The 20,595-nt window shown below is 45.2% G+C and overlaps 1 protein-coding gene across 2 annotated transcripts in view; it reads right to left on the reverse strand.

The window, feature by feature from the left end:
* Positions 1-20,595, reverse strand: part of ZFYVE26 (zinc finger FYVE-type containing 26) — a gene marked incomplete at both ends in the record, with an annotated part of 77,378 nt that overhangs the window by 51,512 nt on the left and 5,271 nt on the right. Inside the window, 11 exons of one of the 2 annotated variants that reach the window (XM_080706976.1) lie at positions 1,481-1,632; positions 2,045-2,113; positions 5,240-5,326; positions 5,558-6,169; positions 7,569-7,772; positions 9,417-9,580; positions 11,261-11,349; positions 11,495-11,659; positions 12,258-12,379; positions 13,226-13,748; positions 16,165-16,254. In XM_080706976.1, coding sequence (XP_080563102.1) covers positions 1,481-1,632; positions 2,045-2,113; positions 5,240-5,326; positions 5,558-6,169; positions 7,569-7,772; positions 9,417-9,580; positions 11,261-11,349; positions 11,495-11,659; positions 12,258-12,379; positions 13,226-13,748; positions 16,165-16,254 — 2,277 coding nt within the window. Of the gene's footprint in view, positions 1-1,480; positions 1,633-2,044; positions 2,114-5,239; positions 5,327-5,557; positions 6,170-7,568; positions 7,773-9,416; positions 9,581-11,260; positions 11,350-11,494; positions 11,660-12,257; positions 12,389-13,225; positions 13,749-16,164; positions 16,255-20,595 lie in introns of both variants that reach the window. The other variant, XM_080706975.1, reaches the window with a different exon arrangement.

The raw sequence follows: 20,595 nt of genomic DNA on the forward strand, positions 1-20,595 counted from the left end.
CGGGTGTGCCTAGAGACAGAAGTCAGGGGTCAGGAGTACCTAGAGACAGAAGTCAGGGGTGCCTAGAGACAGGAGTCAGGGGTACCTAGAGACAGGAGGTCTTGCCAGTCATTAGACTATGCCATGCGATGCCTGCTTTGGAGGGTCAGAGGAGCACTGAATATTTAAAAAGTGGATTGGATATAAAAATTACTCATAAAAGTCAGTAAGAAAAGCACTCAAGGCTCAGTAGACAATACGAAAAAATGTAGGCTGAGCATGGTGGCACGCACACTTGTTATCTCAGTTCTTGGGAGGCTGAGACAGGCTGGGTTCGTAGCCAGCCTCAGTTACTTAGTGAGGCACTCCACAACTTACTGAGGCCATGATAAAGAATAAAAAATAGGGCTGGGGGTACAGCTTGGAGGTAGAATGCTTCTGAGTTCAGTCCCCAGTACTGCCAAAAAAAAAAAAAAAAAAAAAAAAAAAAGAGAGAGAGAGAGAAAGAAAAGATGTAGACCATTTCAGAGGAAATGCTTACGACTAGTGCACAAATGAGAAAATGTTTTTTTCCTCAATAGTAATCCAGAAATTTAAGTATTTAACTATTTTGCATCTATCACAATAGCGAAGTGTAAAAATAAGTCCTCAGGGTTGGTGTAAAGTTTAACTGTCACAACTGTTTTGAAAAAGTAGTATGTCAATTCAAAAAGCTATAAATAAGTAAATCCATAAATGTCTATAAAGACATTTTAAGTCTCTCTTTTTTTTACTAAGGACTTCTAAGTTGCTGAGGCTGGCCTTGAACCTGCAACAATCCTCTTGTCTCAGCCTCCCAAATACTAGAATTATAGGCAAGTGCCCCAGGTCTTTTTTAGTCTTTTGATCTAGTAATTTTTTTTTTTTTTTTTTTTTTTTTTGGGTGGTGCTGGGGATGAAATTCAGGGGCCTTCTACTTCCAGGCTATACTCCCAGACCTATTTTATATTTTATTTGGAAACAGGGTCTCCAAATAAAAGAGAGAGCCTCACCAAGTAGCTGAGGCTGGCTTTGACCCTGCGTAATCCTCCTGTCTCAGCCTCCCAAGTACTGGGATTACAAGCGTGCGCCACCACGCCTGGCTTGACCTAGTAACTTTTTGTGAGAAACTTTCTTAAGAAAATAATCCAAAAGGTTTAACATATAAAGGTAAACACATTGGCGTATTACAACTATTACAAGGTTGAAAATAACCTGAATGTTGGTCAAAAGGAAAATGATTAAATGCGGCTTGATCAGACTATAAGGTCACTAAAATCAAAATTACAAAGTAAGTGCATATATTATAATGTAAAAAAGGTACAATTTAAAATGTTAGATTCAAAACATTTTAGCTAAGGTGAGTACTGACGATGCGTGCCTATAATCCCAGTACCTGGGAGGATAAGACAGGAGGTTCACAAATTTGAGGCCAGCCTCGGCTAAGGATCCTGTGATACGGTGTGGTCCAGGCTCCCCTTACCTGGTGGGCTTCTGCCAAGTTGCCCCGGAGGATGCAGGATGCCAACAGCGACTCGGGTGGGGAGAACATCATGGGGATGAGTGAACTTTGAGGCTGGGGCTGCAGCCGGCCATCCAGCTCATTCCGCCCAGACACAGTGCTCAGACTTCCCTCTGTTGGGATACAGGATGTGGGGGCCAGGGAAGGAAAAACCAGACTGCCAGACTGCTGCCGCCTCTCCCCAAACTTATCTCCTCACAGGCCTTCTCCAAAAGGTGTAGAAGCTGGGCTTGAATGTTCCTTAAAGGAAGGGCCAACCTATGCTGCCATCTTAGAACACAAGACAAGCAGCAGCGACTCTGGGCATTTGCCTGTTTCTCCTTGCTGATGGGTAACTCAGCTGAGAGTGAGATGGCCCTTTCCCTTTCCCCAGGTGAGATCTGGCTGGCACTCCATCTAACCTTCTTGAACACAGGCCTGGACGCTCAGTTCTGCCTCCCTCCCCCCGCAGTGTGTGGCAGCTCTGTATCAGGGCAAAGGGGCTGGAAATCGGCAGCTGTCTGGGATCTGCTGGCATAGGCATACCTGAAGTACTAGTGCTCAGGTCACCGCTCGTGCTTTCCAGGGATGGGGTGGAGCCTCTGTCCCGGCCATCTTGAGACAGCGAGAAAAAGAGAGAAATCATTTGGCGAGTCCTGAGAGTGCAGAGTGGGAAGTTGGTTTGAAAGCCAAGAGCTGGGTAGCGTGAGAGGGTAAGTGTGACCACCACACCCGCCACTCCCTCTTTGGCAAGGGCAGGGGCAGGGGCAGGGGCAGGGGCAGGGGCAGGGGCAGGCTTAGTGTGGTCCTAGGGCTCAGCTGGGTAGCAGCCTGGGTCATGGTTTCTGACTTGTGGGTCTTAAGACTCCTAGGAGTTTTCAAGTCATTTCTAGGGGTCAGCGACTACCATCTGCTCACTAAGTACTAGCAATAGTCTGAACAAAGTAAAAGGTCTGTTGTGATCAGGTAGTATTAGGGTACAAAGAAGGGTCATAATATTTTCTGACATAGAAAAGCGTATCCCCTGATTTGAGAGGGTAGAGAACCAAAGTGTAATTATGAGTTGGCCTGCCAAAGCTGGCCCTTCAAAGCCCAGAGGAAAAGCTTCCCAAAGGCAGCCTTCCTGAAGCACCAGCGCTGCCACGGAGGCTCTCTGTCCCTTAGCACGGTCCTGTGGGACATATATCATCCCAGGCAAGGGATGCCCCTTGGCTCACTGTTCAGGCTGCCCTTCTGGAGGACCGGACAGCATAGGAAAGAGGTGAATTGGCTGCCCATTCTTGGGCCAAGTGGATGGGCCAAGTGGATGTGAACTCTGCCTTCTGACCCAGATCAAAGCCTTGAGGTTGTTCCAGGTTTCTCTCCTTCCTATCCAGCATGTTCACTGTGTGTGTGTGTGTGTGTGTGTGTGTGTGTGTGTGTGTGTGTGACTAGGGGTGGAACCCAGGGGCTTTCTACCTCCAGGCTATATACCCAGACCTACTTTATGTTGTATTTGGAAACAGGGTCTCACGAAGTTGCTGAGCACCTCATTCAGTAGTTGAGGCTGGCTTTGAACCTGTGCGATCCCCGTTTCAGCCTCCCAAGCGCGGGGATCACAAGCGTGCGCCACCACGCCCAGCCCATGTTCACCTTTTTTACTGCCACTTGTCAAAGCCTGTTCATTCCTTAGAGCTCAGTTCAATAGTCAACGCTGTCATGACATCTGTTTCCCTGACTTTTGGAGGCCAGGCTGACGCCTTCTAATAGATTCCTCTTGTTTACAGGCAGTGCCTCAGTTCAGTTTAGTTTTACCTATATACTGGCTATGCGGGTAAATTATACATTAATTGAAGGCAAAGTCTTATTTATACCTCTTTCAGTTCTAACAAGATACCTAGTGTTATTGTTTGACATATAGAAAAAATTTAAATTTTTTTTTTTTTTGTGGTGCTGAGGATTGAACCCAGGGGCATTCTATCTCTGAGCTACACCCCAGCTTGATTTTTATTTTTTTTAATTTTTATTTTGAAACAGGGTCTCACTAAGTTGTGGAGGGCCTCACTAAATAGTTGAAGCTGGCTGCAAACCTGAATCCTCCTATTTCAGCCTCCCAAGTCCTGGGATTACAAGTGTGGGCCACCACGCCTGGCTAGCTTTTTAATTTTTTAATTGGTATGCTGTAATTATACTTGATAATGAAGTTCAGAGTGGTGAGAAACACACATGCACACAACACTTGGTGTTTCCTCATACATGTTATTGAGATTAGTATTGATAACTTTGTATATGTACACAACCTCGTTTGAACTGTTTCTTTCTCATATTAATTCTTTGTTAAGAATTCAAAAGATCAGCCCCAAACACCATAATGGAAATTTGATTACCTAAAAATTTAATACTGCATTCCTGAATAATGCTACTATATTAAATTCCGCTAAGAAAACTCAGTCAAAAGAAAAAAATTATAGCATATAATGACAAACTATTTTCCTTAATATACACACAGCTTTCTTCAATTCAACAAGAAAGATGAACCCAATAGAAAAATGGAGCTGGGTATGATTAGGCAGCTCACAGAAAATATAAATAGTTAATAAATGTATACAAAAAATTCAATCTCAATCAAGTTAAAAACAATGAAATATTAATTATATTGGCAAAGATTTTTAAAAAATCTAATATTACTCATGACTAATGAACATATATATATAAACAAGCAGTCACATCCAACTGATAGAAATGTCAACCAGTCTGCTTTTTCTCAGTTAATTTGGTAATGTCTATATTCTGGGCTAGGGATGTAGCTCAGTGGTACAGCACTTGCCTAGCATGTGTGAGTGAGGCCCTGAATTTGATCCCTAGGACAGGGAAAAAAAAAAAAAAAAAAAGGAATACCCATCTATGTTGTATATCTTAATACCTCTGACCTAGCAATTCTGCTAGGAATTTATCCTATAAGTAATAGATATTTTGGGGAAGGCCGCTCTTCTGAAACAGGAAACATAGGAGAGGAATCACCTTTGAGAGACCTGCCTCTTGGGGGAACAGGTAGGGATGCGCTACCTTGCCTGGGGACCCTGTGCTCCATCTTCATGAGCAATAACATAATGTGCTTAAGTATGTACAAGGTTGCTTACTGTAACATTGTTTTAAGAGTAAAGAAAAACAATAAAGAACTAAATGCCCATGAGCAGGGTACACCAGACAATGGAATACTAATCAGCCCTTAAAGTAATAAGTAAAAGGAGGGCTCAGTGTATGATATACCTACATATAAAAAAGGATATAAGTGAAAGAAAGTCAAGTCGCAATTCTTCATATATATAGTATTATGCATCTGCACATATAAGAGGATATATATGTTTGAATTATGTGGAAAATTTCTGGAATGATATGTAAGAAACTATTCATAAGAATTAACTTAGGGGAATAAGACTAGAATACTCTTATAACACTTATTTTCATCATGTTCCTTCTTTTTGGGATGGGGGCTAGTGGGAATGAACTCTGGGGAGTTCTACCTGGGAGCTATACCCCCAGCCTGTTTTTGTTTTTATTTTGAAGCAATCTCTCTTAATTGCTGAGGCTGGCCTTCAACCTGCAATCCTCTTGTCTCCATCTTCCAAGTACCAGGAACTCAGGTGTGCGCCACCTTGCCTGGCAACCACATGCTCTAGCTTAATGAACAGTAGACAAGTGGCAGTATACCAGTTGCTGGGTGTGTAGGAGTGAGGCACGGGGAGAGGGCTCTTCAATTACCTGCCCGGCTCCGTCTAGTCCTACGACCCCGGCGGAGGCTAGTGTGCCGTGTGGCAATTGGCCGGTATTTTCGGGAAGGCTGCTCTTCTGAAACAGGAAACATAGGAGAGGGATCACCTTTGATAGACCTGCCTCTTGGGGGAACAGGTAGGGGATGATCTGCACTGAGCTCTAAGACCGGAGCACCACCCCAGCGTTGACACTGGCTGCCACGGCAGTAATGTCCAGAGTGTGATTCCCACGAGTTCCTGCCTCTCTCCCACCCTGCTGGGATTCCCCTCTTCCCCAAATCCCCAGAGTTCAGCTCCCTCCTCTCACCTGAGCCCTGGTTGCTTGTTACCACCTTATATCTCCACTGGGCCTCAGAGAGAACCGTGGAAAAGCGGTGCAGGCGGCTCTGCGGCCCGTCTCTGCTTCCTGAGCAGCCCTGACCTTCTAGCAGCTTTGTCTTCTCAGGGGGGCTGTGGCGGCTGATGTCATCCAGCTGCTCCTGGAGAAGCCTGAGGAAGGCCCCTATGGCAAATTCATCAGCCAGGAATCCGCTGAGACCACTGGTAAAGTGCTTCAGATCCAAAAAGCTGTGCCCGTGAGGCCCCGGGGCAGTGTCCTTCGGCTCTCCCCTTGCGCAGCTTGGGACCCCATGGGCAAGGGCCCTGGGGGCTTCCAGGGGACCCTGTTCCGACCTCCTCTCGGGCTGTGCTGTGTGCTGAGGGCTCTCTGACGGGGACCTCAGACCTGAGGGGCCCTTCCCCTCAATGTCATCGTCCTCGGCATAGTCCTCAGGTAGGTGAGGCTCTGGGTGAAGATCGGCAGAGGTGATGAGGAGCAACGAGAAGATGTTTTCTAGAAGTTCCAGGCACAAAGAGTCAGGAACACGGCACAGGTACTGTTGACACTTGGCCAGGTATGTTGAGAAGAGATGTGAAGCACCTACCGAAGCAGAGACCAGAGAGGGGCGAGAGGGAGAGAGGGCACAGGGACTTCAGACGTGCGGGGCCTCGCTTGCCGGCTTGAACTTCTCCCCAGACCCATCCATCCCATCCATTCATTTATTGGTACTGGGGACTGAACCCAGTGGCATCCTACCTGAGCTACAAGCCCAGCCCTTTTCTTATTTTGTGCTTTGAAACGAGGTCTCGCTAAGTTGCTGAGTCTGTCCTTGAATCTGTGATCCTCTTGTTTCAGCCCAAGTACTGGGATTAAATATGTGCGTTGCCGTATCCAGCACTGTTTACTTTTTAGAGACTAGGGAAACGTCAGAGGAATAGGAGAGACTGCTCAGTGTGTCTCTTCATGATTGGCAAAAAGATTTTGCCACTTTTAACTAAAAGCACAGCTTACTGAACACCTATTATTTTGTTTTTGCTGGTTTTTTGGTTTTTTTTGGTGGTACTGGGGTTCCTGGAAACCGATCTACCTCCAGGCTACACTCCCAGACCTATTTTTTTTTAAATACTTTTTATTTGGAAACAGGGTCTCTCAAGCCAGCGCGGCTGGCTTCGAACCTGCGCGATCCTCCTGTCTCCGCCTCCCAAGTGCGGGGATTACAAGCGTGCGCCACCGCGCCTGGCTGTTTTTGCTTTTTTTAATGTGACATTATTCCTCATCTCTGACACATACTCCATATTTCACTTCCAGGAATGAAGGAAGCATGCAGACTCTAGTGCTCACTCTATTTTGGCCTATTGTTACACTAAAAGTGACCACAGGCTACCTAGGTCTCTTAAGAAACACTGAGTAGTCAAAAATGACTACATTCAGAGATGAGGGTTTATTCAAATGCTAAGGAAGAGTAAAGAAATTTTAAGTTTTCAGGAAAAGTGTAAGAGGTTAGGACATTAGATTGCTGTTTCTCACACTATAGGTTTTGACCAATAAAATGAGTCAGAACTGCATTAAAAAGTAAAATAGAACAGGAAAATAATCATGAGTGTGCTCCATTTGGAAGAGCAAGTTTTGTTTCTTGCAACATAGTTTCAGCTTACATATCAGTATTTACATGTACAAGCATACATAAACACAACAATGGTATACCTAGGTACACACTTGAGTGTGCTGTGAAATGTTATTCTTACCATGGATTATAGTTAAAAAAAAAAAAGCATTTGGAAAACACTACACTACATGATATGATCAGACTCCATTAAAACATAAGCAAGCCATTTGCTTTTTCCCTGTCCCTTGGACTCAGAAGCCAATGGACGGATAGAATTATTCTCAAGCACCGTAAAATCAAGGCGCCATCACACCTGGTGGAGAACAGGAACCACATGAAGCACTCCCGGCACGGACCTGAGCGGCACCTGCCAGGGCTGGGGAGGCATGGTACCTGGGGATGGGGGAGAGTCGTTCGCTGGCTCTGTGGCTGAGGCCAGGTCCTCCAAGGGGCCATCTTTGCAGTCCTGGCACTGGGAGTGCTGGTGTGAGTTCACACAAAGGGCATAGATGGCATACTTCATGGCGCAGAAGCCCTGGTAGAGGGTCACATTCTGACCCTGGCTTTGGTGCTCAGGGGCGAGGGTATCAGCAGAACCTGAAGAGAGAAACAGGCAGAGATTCAGAAGTAATTCTTCCAGGATGACCGGCAGGTGTGGTGGATGCAGAGGGGCCGTCCTTGTAGGTTCATACCTTCTCTTGTTTCATGAATCTGATCTGCATCCCGCCCTGGCCTTTCCTCTAGGCAACATCAACTCTCAGTCCCCCTCGCTTCCTTCCACTTGTCTCATGACCCCTACGTCGCATCTGAGAGCTCGTGCCTCCTCAAGTGTTACACCCGAGTCCCAGCCCTATTCTTGCCCTCTTGTGCCTTTTTCAAGTTCAAACTCCAAACATATCCTCGTACGGTACCAGGGATCAGATTTAAAATATTTCTTCAGAAGTTTTTTGTATTTGTACATAGAAGTCAGAGTTCTACTTTCTTTAAGAAATCTGTTAAACGGGGTGTGGGGGCACATGCCTGTAATTCCAGTATTTGGAAGACTAAGGCAGGAGGGTCACAGTTTGAGACAGGTCTTAGCAAGACCCCTGGCAACTTAGTGAGATTCTGTTTCAAAAACAAAACAAAACAACAACAACAACAAAAAACGGGCTGAGGGTTAGCTCAGAGGCAGAATGCTCCTGGGTTCAACTCCTAGCACCCCCCCACCCCCCAAAAAAGTAGTAGCACTGGTTCCCAAGTGTTCCTAACCTTTGTGGCAGGTTGAGACTATACTATAATGTGGTTTTTGACAGAAAAAAGAAAGGGCTGGTTAACAGAATCTTGATTTTTCAGCCAAGATTCAAATCTTGAATTTAAGCAAAGGTTAAAATGAGGCTTCCTCACTGTTTCCGGCTAGCTGGGCATGTGGTACATGCCTGTAAGTCCCAGTATTTGGGAGGCTGAGACAGAAGGACGGCAGGTTCGAGGACAGCCTCAGCAAGTAGTAAGACTCCCATCCACTTGGCCAGACCCTGTTTCAAAATAAAAAAAAATAGCCGGGCGTGGTGGCGCTCGCTTATAATCCCCACGCTTGGGAGGTGGAGACAGGAGGATCATGCTGGTTCGAAGCCAGCCTCAGCTGTTTTAAGAGACCCTGTTTCCAAATAAAATATAAAATAGGTCTGGGAGTGTAGCCTGGAGGTAGAAGGGTTTCCAGGAACCCCAGTACCACCAAAAATAAATAAAATAAAATAAAAATAAAAAATAATATTGGGCTGGGAGTGTAGCTTGGAAGTAGAATGCCCCTGAGTTCAATCCCCAGTGCCACAAATGAATAAATACATAAATAAAAATTGTTTCAGTCAAGTCCTTTGTCCAAACCTCTTCTCTGTTCACGAGGGTGGGGAGGACACCGGGGAGCACAAAGCAGGCTTTGAGGAAGCCCCTGAAACATGAAACCGCTCACCAAGAATCCCACAAAAACTGGCAGCCACAGCTGCGGATGCAGAGGGCAGTTCCTCCTTCTGTTTCATTGGGTTGCGGGAAGGCTAGGGTTTCTGAAACGACTGCACAGGACAAAGGAATTCCCTACATCTCGCTCAAGGTGGGGTAAGAATGCATCTACACAGTCGGACTGGGGTAAACAGCATCCATCTAGAGGACACCTGCTGGACCATCCTCCTGTCAGGCAGCCCAGCCAGAAGACACGCATGGCCGCCCACAGGGGATTCCCGGCCCAGGCCTCCACTGCCCACTCACCGTGCTCTTGCTGGGGCTCCTTGGCTGGCACCTTCTGTAAGAGCTTGAGAACCTCTTCCTCCCTGAGGGCTGGGAGGTTTGTAAGGTGATGGAGCGAGTAGAGCACTGAGTGGCTGTCTCCGCCATGTAAATGACACAGGAGATCTCTCTTTGGTATGGGGTTGCTGAAAGGGGAAATTGGGAAGATAAAAAGGGAGGCAGGTTACATTATTGCTTTGCAGAAAGGCAATCTCTATTCCCTATTCCCAGTCTTCCTTTCTGGCCTGTAACACTGCACGCTTTGCTTCTTCCTGTTCTGTGTGTTAGTAGGTCTGGGATAGAACATAATGTTTATTTATCCTCAGAAATGTACTTCCATCAGGTCAGCTGTCTATCTGTCCAGAAAGAACCCAGAAAGGGCCCTTCTGGTCAGCAAGCTCTAGAAAGGGTCTGTAGATGGAATTTCCTAATTTCTACAAAAGCTTCTCGGCTTTATTTTGAGGAAGAGTCCTCCACTACTTCCCTCGCTGCCTACTTGATTTCAGGAAGTACTGGTGAGATGGAGAACAAGATAGGAACCTGGACATAGGCCAAGGGTTTTGGGGTGTGTGTGTGTGTTTAGTTATTGAATCCAGAGGCATTCTAGCTCTGAGCTACACCTCTAGCCCTATTTTATTTATTTATTTATTTTTGGTGGTACTGGGGTTCCTGGAAGCCCTTCTACCTCTGGGCTACACTCCCAGACCTATTTTTACATTTTTATTTGGAAACAGGGTCTCCTAAACCAGCGCGCGCGGCTGGCTTCGAACCTGCGCGATCCTCCTGTCTCCGCCTCCCAAGCACGGGGATTACAAGCGTGCACCACCACGCCTGGCATATCTAGCCCTATTTAAAAAAAATTAAATTTATTTTGGAAATAGGGTCTCGCTAAGTTGCTGAGGCTAGCTTCGAACCTGCAATTCCCCTGCCTCAGCCTCCCAAATACTGGGATTATAGGTGTGCACCATCATTCCAGGCTTTAGGACTGGGGTAAATAGCACATGCAGGGGAAATGCAGGGCTTCACATGAATTTCAGTGAGCATCTGCTGAATACAAGTGTGATGATCCAAGCAGACCTGTGACTAAGAATATAAATGACATTTACTCGCCACATAACTTTGGGCAAGTTATTTAACACCTCTTGCCTTCAGTTGTCCTGTCTTTAAAATGAGGATAATAAGCCAGGTGTGGTGGCACACACTTGTAATCCCAGCATTTGGGAGGCTGAGACAGGAGGATGACGGTTCGCAGACAGCCTCAGCTACTCAGTGAGGCCCTTTGCAACTCAGTGAGACCCTGTTTCAAAATGAAGAATAAAAAATAGGGCTTGGGGTGTAGCTCGGAGGTTGAATGCCCTGGGTTTCACCCCCAGTACAGCAATAAATAAATAAATTAATTAATTAAATGAGGAAAATACTGGCATCTACCTCTTAGGATCATTGTGAGGCTTAATTATCCTAAAGGGCTTAAGGCAACGCCAGGCATACAATAAGTGCTTAGGAAATGTGAGCTGTTGTTGTCTTCCTGGAATTATCCTTAAGTTATGATTTGATGGTCATGGAGAAGATAATCATTACTTATTTTTTTTATGATTTAATAGCCAGCATTTTCAGGTGGAAGATGTGGTGAAATGACCATATTGTTGTCATCCTAAAACTTCCCTCAAGTTATGACTTGGTCAGAGAAGATAATCGTTACTTATGTCTTTATCCTGGGTTCAATAGCTGGAGCGTTCAGGTGGAAGATGCTGCGGGCTAGCCACACACAGGGCGCGCAGGTCAAGCATGCCGGGTGGTGGGGAGGGGGCAGGCGGCACGGGACATACCTGCTGTGCTGCACACACCACTCCAGGACCTCCAGGTGCGCCCACAGTCCCTCACAGGCATCCCTGAGGAGCCCATCACAGTCTTGATCCTGTGTCCATAGGGGAGAGGAGAAAGATGCAGACTTAGGCACCTGGCATTCGAGATCATGCTTGACCTTAGGACCTGCATTCTGCCGAGGCTCAAAGTCCTGCGGTGCTCACTTGCAGAGCAGCCCAGGATGCGGAGAGAGGTACCTGGGTCCTGTGGAGTGTCTGCAGCAGCCTCTTGGCTGCCTCGAGGCTCTGGCAGTGCGTCCAGCCCAGGAGCACGAGCAGATGACTAAGAGGCCTGAACTCTCCATCCAGCAGGCAGCCCAGGCTTGGGAAGTCTTCCTCTCTCAACAGAGTCAGTGCTGTTACCTGTAAGTCAAAGAAGATTGCTGTAGGCAGCTCTGTGGACTAGAAAGAACGCGTCTCAGCTCGCTGCTCACTGGGGATAGAAGCTTTTAGTACAGTGGCAAGGTGTCTGATACAGACAGAAGGAGCCAGCTGAGTGAAATGAACGTTCACAAAATCACGAGGCAGTGTGCTGCCTGAAGGCAAGAGCTGGCTTCTGTGGCAGCCCCGGCTCCTGGCACAGATTAGCACATAGGATGAGATTCATAGGTAGCTGTGGGGTTACATGTAGTTCAGCCATGAGCTGGAAGGCAAAGGCCAAGCAGTTATTCCCCCTGTCAGCGAGGCCAGGAATTGCCGCCACGGTCTTTTCTTTTGCGCACCCTTCTAGAAAGCCGACGTATATCTAACATCTTATTTCCTGCCAAAACATGTAGGAACAACAGCTATAATTACAAATGGTACTGATTCTCAGAGTCTCCTCTCTGCTGGGGCTGTGGGATGGACAGAACAGAATGACTCACCACTAGACTGCTTGTGTTGGATAAATGAGTGGGAGAGAAATGAGGAATGGAGAAGCCCAGGGTCCTTCTATGATGGAGAATAATTCAGCTTGACTTACCAGGATCTGCTCGAGAAAGTGCTTGTTGTTGCTCAGGCAGTAGAAAAAGGCCTCTTTCCAAGCCCGCGCTGGGCTGGAAGTGGAGAACAGGGCTAACATTGCCCGCTCAGGGTCGGCGTGATCTGGTGAGACTGAACATCAAACCAGACAGGGTTACTGGGAAACCAAGAGCGCTGCTTTCCTAAGCTAGAGTCTATTTGAAAAACCAACTCATGTGAGAGTTGGTTCTTTTAAAAACTTGAGCCAGGCGTGGTGGCGCACGCCTGTAATCTCAGCATTTGGGAGGCTGAAACAAGAAGATTGCAGTTTGCGGACAGCCTCAGCTACTTAGTGAGGCCCTTTGCAAATCAGTGAGACCCTGGTTCAAAATAAAGAATGGAAAATAGGGTTGGGGGTGTAGCTCAGAGGTAGAATGCCCCTGGGTTCCATCCCCAGTACTGCAGAAACAAACAGAAAACAACAATAACAAAAAAAACAAGCCAGGCTTGCTGGCGCATGCTTGTAATCCCAGCACTTGGGAGGCTGAGACAGGAGGATTGCGCAGGTTCGAAGCCAGCCTCAGCTACTTAGTGAGGCTCTCAGCAACTTAGTGAGACCTTGTTTCCAAATAAAATATAAAATAGGTCTGGGAGTATAGCCCGGAGGTAGAAGCCCCTGGGTTCCATCCTCAATACCACAATACACATACACACACATACCCAAAAAAACTTGAGCCAGGTTTTCTACGCTTTATCTGAGCATCACTTTACTTCTTTCAGGAGCTCCCGCCAAGGCTCTTTTCTCTTCTTGCTATTACTTTATTTTTCCCTCAATCACCTCAGTCTTACCCTAGCAAATCTGTGCTTTTATAAAAGAACCTCTTATCTATTTCTGCTTAGCCTCTCAAGGCCGCAGTCCAGAGGAACTGCAGAGAGGCTGGGCTTGTTGAAATTGCCGAGACAGGAGGCAAAGCAGCAGAGGGAACACACCTTTCCCCGAGGTGGCGGCCCTGGGTGGCTTTTCTGTGAGCTTCTCTGCATAGATGTGGCCGTAGAGGGACAGCAGGCCCCGTCCAGCCTCGTGTAGCAGGCAGCCGAGCAGCCGCTCCTCCCGCAGGGGACTGCCCTCGGAGCTGCAGGCCTCCAGTAGCTCTTCACAAAGGCCCCGCAACGCCACCCCGGCTGGCTCTGCAGGGCACCGCAGAGCCTGCAGGGCTCCATAGATGGCATCGACTACTCCGGGGGGCCCAGAGGCAGCGTCCCCCAGAGCCCGCAGTGCTTTTCGAATGAGGCCCACCAGTGCCTCCTGCAGAGGTGGGTGGTAGAGGCTGATGGGGTCATCATCCTCCAGCAGGAGCGCCAGCAGGGCCTGTGCTGGCCGGGGAGCCTGCCTCAGAAGATCCCAGAGCATGGAGATGGCTCTGGAGCTGAGCCGGGCCGGCCCGCTCTCTCGCCTCTGGCTTCTGTCAGGTCCGGGGCTTATTGTGTCTTGTGAGATGGTCTTACACAGCTCCTAGAGAGAGGGCGGAGAGAGGGATGGGGTGCCTGTGTCTGCAATGTCTTTATTTACAGCCTTGGTGGTTTATAGCTGCGGCAAACACTCCGCAGGGGTTACCGTGTGCCGGGCTCTCTTCTAGGCCCTTTTCACAGAAGAATTAAATGAATCCTTCCAACAACCTTAAGAGTGGAAGACACTATTATCCCCATTTTACAAATAAGAACACAGAGGCTAAGAGAGATGGATGGACTCAATGATCTAAGGCCTCTAGGCTCAAGCTTGTCCCACCACACTGCTTCCAAAGTGGCTGCTGGTGACCTAAGGTAGGGAGGGCAAGTTCACAGACCACGTAGGTAAGACATTAAGCCCATCTAAAGGCACTTATGCTTATTTTTTAAAAGAACATTAAATATCAGGGTTACTTATTTGTTTATTGTACTAGAGATTGAACCCAGTCTACCTCTGAGCTATACTCCTTGATTTTATTTAATTTTTTTTTCAGAACTGGCGATTGAACCTAGGGGCATTCTACCATTGAGCTACACTCCCTGACCTACTTTTTATTCTTTATTATGAAACAGGTCTCACTAAACTGTAGAGGGCCTCACTAAGTAGCTGAGGCTGGCCGTAAACCTGTAATCTTCCTGTCTCGGCCTCCCAAGTACTGGGATTACAAGTGTGCGACACCATGTCTGGCTTATTTTAAAATCTGAAACAGTGTCTTGCTAAATTGCTGAGGCTGGCCTTAAACCTGCAATCCTCTTATCTCAGCCTCCCAAGTACTGGGATCACCTATCCTTTTTTTTTAAAAAACTTTTAATCTAAATCCTAGTCACGATTTAGGGTATTATCCTATTTCTTTTCTTTTCACAAAACTTTCGTGTGTGGTTTGAATGTGTCCCTCAAAAGTTCACCTGTTCAAAACCTCATGAATTAAGCCAGGCGTGGTAGCACACACTTGCAGTCCCAGCATTTGGAAGGATTGTGGTTCTTATTGAGGCCCTTTACAACTCAGTGAAATCCTGTTTCAAAATAAGGAAGAATAAAAAATAGGGCTGGGGGTGTAGCTCAGAGGTAGAATGCCCCTTGATTCCAACCCCAGTACCGCAACAACAACAAATTCATGTATTAATAGAATTTGGAAGTCGGACCTTTGGGAGATAATTCGGATCAGACAAGGTTATAAAGGTAGGGCCCCAAGACGACAGGTGCAGTTTAATAAGAGGCCTGAGCGAGCACACTTGTTCTCTCTCACCCACAGATGCCTTTCATCCTTTTATGACACAGCAAGGCTTTTAAGAGATGCGGAGCAGATGCCAGTGCCATGCTCTTCCTCCCAGCCTTCAGAACCATGAGCTAAATAAACCTCTATTCTTTATAAATCATCCAGTCTGTGGCATTCAGTTATAGCAGCGGAAAACAGACTAAGATACTTACCATACTTCAAATTCACACAATCTCAACGTAGCTAAAATTAGTACCATATGATTTACTACAAGATTGTCTCATGTATGTATTAGTCCTCCTTCCCCATCTAGACTGTTAGAGTTTAAAAGCAAGAACCTTTATAGCCAGTCTGTTTGCAGAACGAGAAAAGTGGGCTGGGATGTAGGTTATTTCCCATGCCTATAAATGGCGTTCAAGGATGCCCTCTTTACCAGAAAGACCATGAATCCTTGACCTAATATAAATGAGAGTCCCCACTTTAAATCCTATTATAAAACTGTCTTTAATTAACTGGTGAATGGCTTTTAAAAAAATAAATATCCAGCTGGGGGTGTGTCTCAGTTGTAGAGTACTTGCCTAACATATTTAGGGTCTTGGGGTTTATCCCCAGCACCACAGACAGAGGAAGGAAGAAAGAGGAGGAAAGGAGGAAGGAAAGAAGGAAGACGAAAGAAGGAAGGGGAAGGGAAGAGAGGGGAGGGAGGGGGAGGAAAGGAAAGGAGGGAGGGGAAAGAAAATAAAGAACTCGGGTGTTGCGTCTCAGAGCATACTTAGGTACGTAAATTAGGTAGTAATTTATTCATACTATATAGATATAGTTAATATTTAGTTTGAATTTGTCCCCAGAGAATTGGTGTGAGGACTGACACATTCACAGATATTCACCAAGTTTTAGTTCCTTTCTTCATATTTCCGATCATCTACTGTTCAAAAATTCTATCATAGTTGAAAGCCAAGTTATGTATTCCCTCTATGTGAAATAAAAAAAAAAAACACCAACTTTAATCCCGAGTGATAATACTTCTGGATAATCCACCTTGAGAATGCTAAGATCAGTAAGTTTGCCTAACTGTAAACTCTCCTCGGCGGGGCCTCTACCTGCCTTCCCTGAGACCACGCGCAGCCGGCAGCTTGGAGAGCCGTCTCTGCTGCTCCCTGCTAGCCGGCGGGCTGCCCTGCACCGAAGGCCCGGGCGCCCTCTCACCTGCAGGATGTCCTCAGGGACGTCACCTTGCAGGTCTTCCGACAAAAGAAGAAATTCAAGTTTTCTTCGGAAAACAGCAGGGAGTACTTTCTAAAAGAATTGAAGAAGAAAATATAAAGATTAGGCATGTGCTTTGGGTAACAAATGGTAAATTAACATTTCTCTCCAGTCTTTTGCTATTTCTCTAATATAAAGTAATTTTAACCAATAAGCTCCTGAATATGTATTTAGGTATTTTCTTTATAAACAAAATCTGCTAAAATTTAGATGCATACTCCACTTAAAAACCAATACATAAACCCACACTGACTGGCCTCAGTTTCTAAGATCTGTTCATTTCATATGGCCTTTTATTTATTTATTTTTTAAACCACTTGAACTTTTCCCCCAAGAAGCCCCCTTGCTGTGTCCAAAACACCCAGTCACTGGTAAGCCTGGTAGGGCCTGGCTCGCATAATTCTCTTTTGGTCCAAACCCTGTTTTTGGTATTCACTGTCCTTTTCATTGAGCTAGAGAAGAAAAGTGAAAAGGGGGGATCTAATGTCTGGTAAATACTTACATGCTTTCATTTACTTTCCAAATCAAACAAACCTGTCGCGCATATTTATTTATTTAGTGGCACTGGGAATTGAACCCAGGGGCATTCAACCACTGAGCTATCCCCCAGACCTTTTTATTTTGAAACGGTATTCTGTTAAGTTGCAAAGGATGGCCTCAACCTTGAAATCCTCCTACCTCAGCCTCCAAAGTACAGGAATTATAGGTATGTGCCACTGCACCCAGCTGGAGTTATGGTTATTTTGTGTGTGTTGTTGTTTGTTTGTTTTGTGCTACTGAGGACTGAAGCACCAGACCTGGCTCATAGTTATGTTTATTTAATTTTTTCAGTATTAGGGGTGGAACTCAGGGACATGCTACCCGAGCTACACTACCAGCCCTATTTTTTTTTTTTTTTTTGGTGGTACTGGGGATGGAACCCTTCTACCTCCGGGCTACACTCCCAGACCTATTTTTTATATTTTATTTGGAAACAGGGTCTCTTAAGCCAGCAAGGCTGGCTTCGAACCTGTGTGATCCTCCTGTCTCTCCTCCCAAACTCAGGGATTACAAGCATGTGCCACCACGCCTGGCCCTACTTTTTTATTCTTTATTTTGAAACAGGGTCTCACTGAGTTACAAAGGGCCTAGGTATTAGCTGAGGTTGTCCGCGAACCATGATCCTTCTGTCTCAGCCTCCCAAGTGCTGGGATTACAAGTGTACGTCACCACGCTCAGCTATAGTTATGTATTTTTAAAGATAATCTTTACTAGACATGGAAATGTTTTGGAGTATTTTCAAATTATTCTGAACACAGAAAGGAAAAAGTTATCCCAATTTGCATTCCTTGTGTGTTGACGGGGATTGAACCCAGGGCCTCCTACATGTTAGACAAGTACTTTACTGTTTAGCCATACTCCCAGAACAAAACATAACTGTTTTGTTTTTGTTTCTTTGAGACAGGTTCTCACTATGTTGTCCAGGCTGGTCTCAGATTTCTGAACTCAAGCAGTCGTCCTGCCTTAACCTACCAAAGAGCTGGGGAATTCATTTACCATGTAATTTTGATTAGTGGCCTAGTGTTTTACATACAGATATACTTTCACTTATTAACCAGTGGAAATGGGGGTTGTTTCCAGTTTCCCTCTACTAAAAAGTATATGGCAGTGAACATCTACACAGCTAATCTTTATACATCTGCTTATACGATAAGCCACCGCAGGATAAAGAAGCAGAAGGTAAAAGTGAATGAGGGACACAGAAAACAGAATCAGTGCTTCAGTTCATAAATAAAAAGGAAGCATTTGGCAGAAGGTGGGATCCTGGAAAAGAACAGGCAGCTAGCTAACCCAGGAGAGGAAGACACTGCCAGGAAATGACGGCTTTGTAGAACTACTCAAGGAATGCATTTGAAGTCTTCGTCCTTATATAAAGTTTCAAAACTCTGAGCAGCAACAATATTCCCAATATCCCCATGACTGCTTAAATAAACCAGTTGCCAGAGTTTTAAAGGCCAAGTAATCTGCGATGTTGGGAAAAAACAAGAACCACTCTTGGTCTGTGCTAAGCAACCGGGGAATTGAAATCCACTGCCTGATATGGTTGAGCAACTGTCCAGAAAATAAGCAACCACGCAGACATCAAGTAAGCAAATAGCTTCCACTGAGGGGAAAGTTCATTTGGTTTGGCCAATTCTGTTTGAATTAGAGAGACCTTTATTTAATAATGTGGTTTCTTTTTTTCCTTCTTTAAATTTTTCTCTCCTTTTTTGGGTGCAGAACTGGGAATTGATTCCAGGGCCATTCTAGCTCTGAGCTGCACCCCCAGCCCTATATTTTTTATTCCTTATTTTGAAACAGGTCTCACTGAGTTGCGGAGGGCCTCACTAAGTAACTGAGGCTGGGTGTAAACCTGTGATCCTCCTGTCTCAGCCTCCCAAGTACTGGGATTACAAGTGTGCACACCATGCCCAGCCAGCTATGGTATTTCTACTTTAACTCACATTTCTTTATATTTTTCTTCTTCTTTTAAATTTCTATCTTAATTATCTTGGGTTTCATTATATTTTAGACTTGCTCCCCCCCTCAACTAGTCTTTGTTATTTCTTTTTGCTAGACAATTGACTAATACCTGGGTAAAAGATACATTTACATCAGTAATTTCTACTGCTTTTCTTTTTCTTATTAGAGATTGAACCCAAGGGCATTCTACCTTCAAGATATACCCTCAGCCCTTTTTAATTTATTTTGGAATAGGATCTTGCTAAGTTGCTGAGGGTATCACTAAGTTACTGGGGCTCGCTTTGAACCTACAATCCTTCTGTCTCAGCCTCCCAAGTATTGGGATTATAGGTGTGTACCAGCATGCCCAGCTATTGCTACTCTTTGAAAGCTTCATGAAGGAAATATGTCATGTAAAAATGAAACTAAAGACAAAATTAATCCTGATGACTGATGGGAGTAAAAACAAAAAAAATTAGGCTAAATGATAGATATTTTAAAAATAGAATTGCCAGGCATAGTGGTGCATGCTTGTAATCCCAGTACTTGGGAGACTGAGACAGGAGGTTTGCAGGTTCGTGGCCAGCCTCAGCTACTTAGTGAGTGTGCCGGTATTGGAAAAATGCTTGGGTATTAATTTCCAAAATGTAAAGAGCACTCAGACAGGGAGAGGCAATAGCTATTATACTACAAAGCTCCCCTCTCTGCCCTTTGTTCTAATGATAAACCTATAGTAAGGATGTAAAGAATTTAAGGCCTTTAGCCTTAAAAATCCTAGAGACAATTGAAGCCTTTAGCTCTAAAAATACATAGAGGCAATCAGTGCCTCTGCTTACCTCTTCTCCTTTGTGACCTGGCCTGGGAATAGGAAAGGCAAATTCTGTGCGCTGGTTCAAAGCACCCATAGCTGATGAACAACCAATACTGCCCAATACAACAGAGGCAGAAATGAGGTTCATTATTGACCTCTGCACTTAGTAAGTGCACTGTGCAGAGGCAAAGAGGCACCACCTGGCTAAGAAATAAGTTACTAGCCCATTGCTTTGGTAACGCTGATAAGAACATACCAATACAAAATCTATTTAAAGGCCGGTGATGGAGGGAGGCAGAGTTCTACTTTCAGGCTCCCCAGTGTGTTCCCAGGCATGCTGTTTTCTTCTTCTCTTCTCTTTCTATTTCCTACTGATTTTATAATAAAAACCTGTTCAAACCCTAGTTGAATAGAGGAAGAAGAGCCCACAGTGCCATTACAACCATAACAGTGAGGCCCGCCATGACTTAATGAGACTGTTTCAAAATAGAAAAAGAATAAAATGTAGGGCTGGGGGGTGTGTAGCTCAGAGGTGGAATGCCTCTGGGTTCAATCGCTAGTACTGCAAAAAAAAAAAAAAAAAAAGAGAGAGAGAGAGAGAGAGAGAGAGAGAAAAGAAAGAAAGAAAAATAATTAATTATTGAGAGAGAGAGAGAGAGAGAGAGAGAGAGAAAAGAAAGAAAGAAAAATAATTAATTATTGTTAAGTCCATATAGGCTGAAAAATAATGTTGAGGTATAAAAAGCAGAGGCCTGGAGAGCCAGATTTTGGTTTGAGCTCCAATACTGCCAGCTAACTTTATGATGTATCTCCAGGCCAGTCAGTTATCGGGAGTCAAAAGCTCTTTACTTAAACCTTTCTTGCTTTTTGGACTGCCTTGCCTGGGCTGGCCTTGAGTTCCTGAACTCTCCTAAGTGGATGGGGCTAGAAGTGAGCACAACTGTGTCTGGCTCCCAAAATCTTAAAGTTCAGAGAAATTTCTTTAATGGATAAGCTTTTAACAGAAAATTTCTTTCTAAAAAAGTACTTCCTTATCAGTTTTCCCCATTAATTTACTATGTGTGTGTGTGTGTGTGTGTGTG

This window comes from Muscardinus avellanarius, assembly GCF_963383645.1.
Source record: "Muscardinus avellanarius genome assembly, chromosome: 12".
Taxonomy (NCBI): Eukaryota; Metazoa; Chordata; class Mammalia; order Rodentia; family Gliridae; genus Muscardinus; species Muscardinus avellanarius.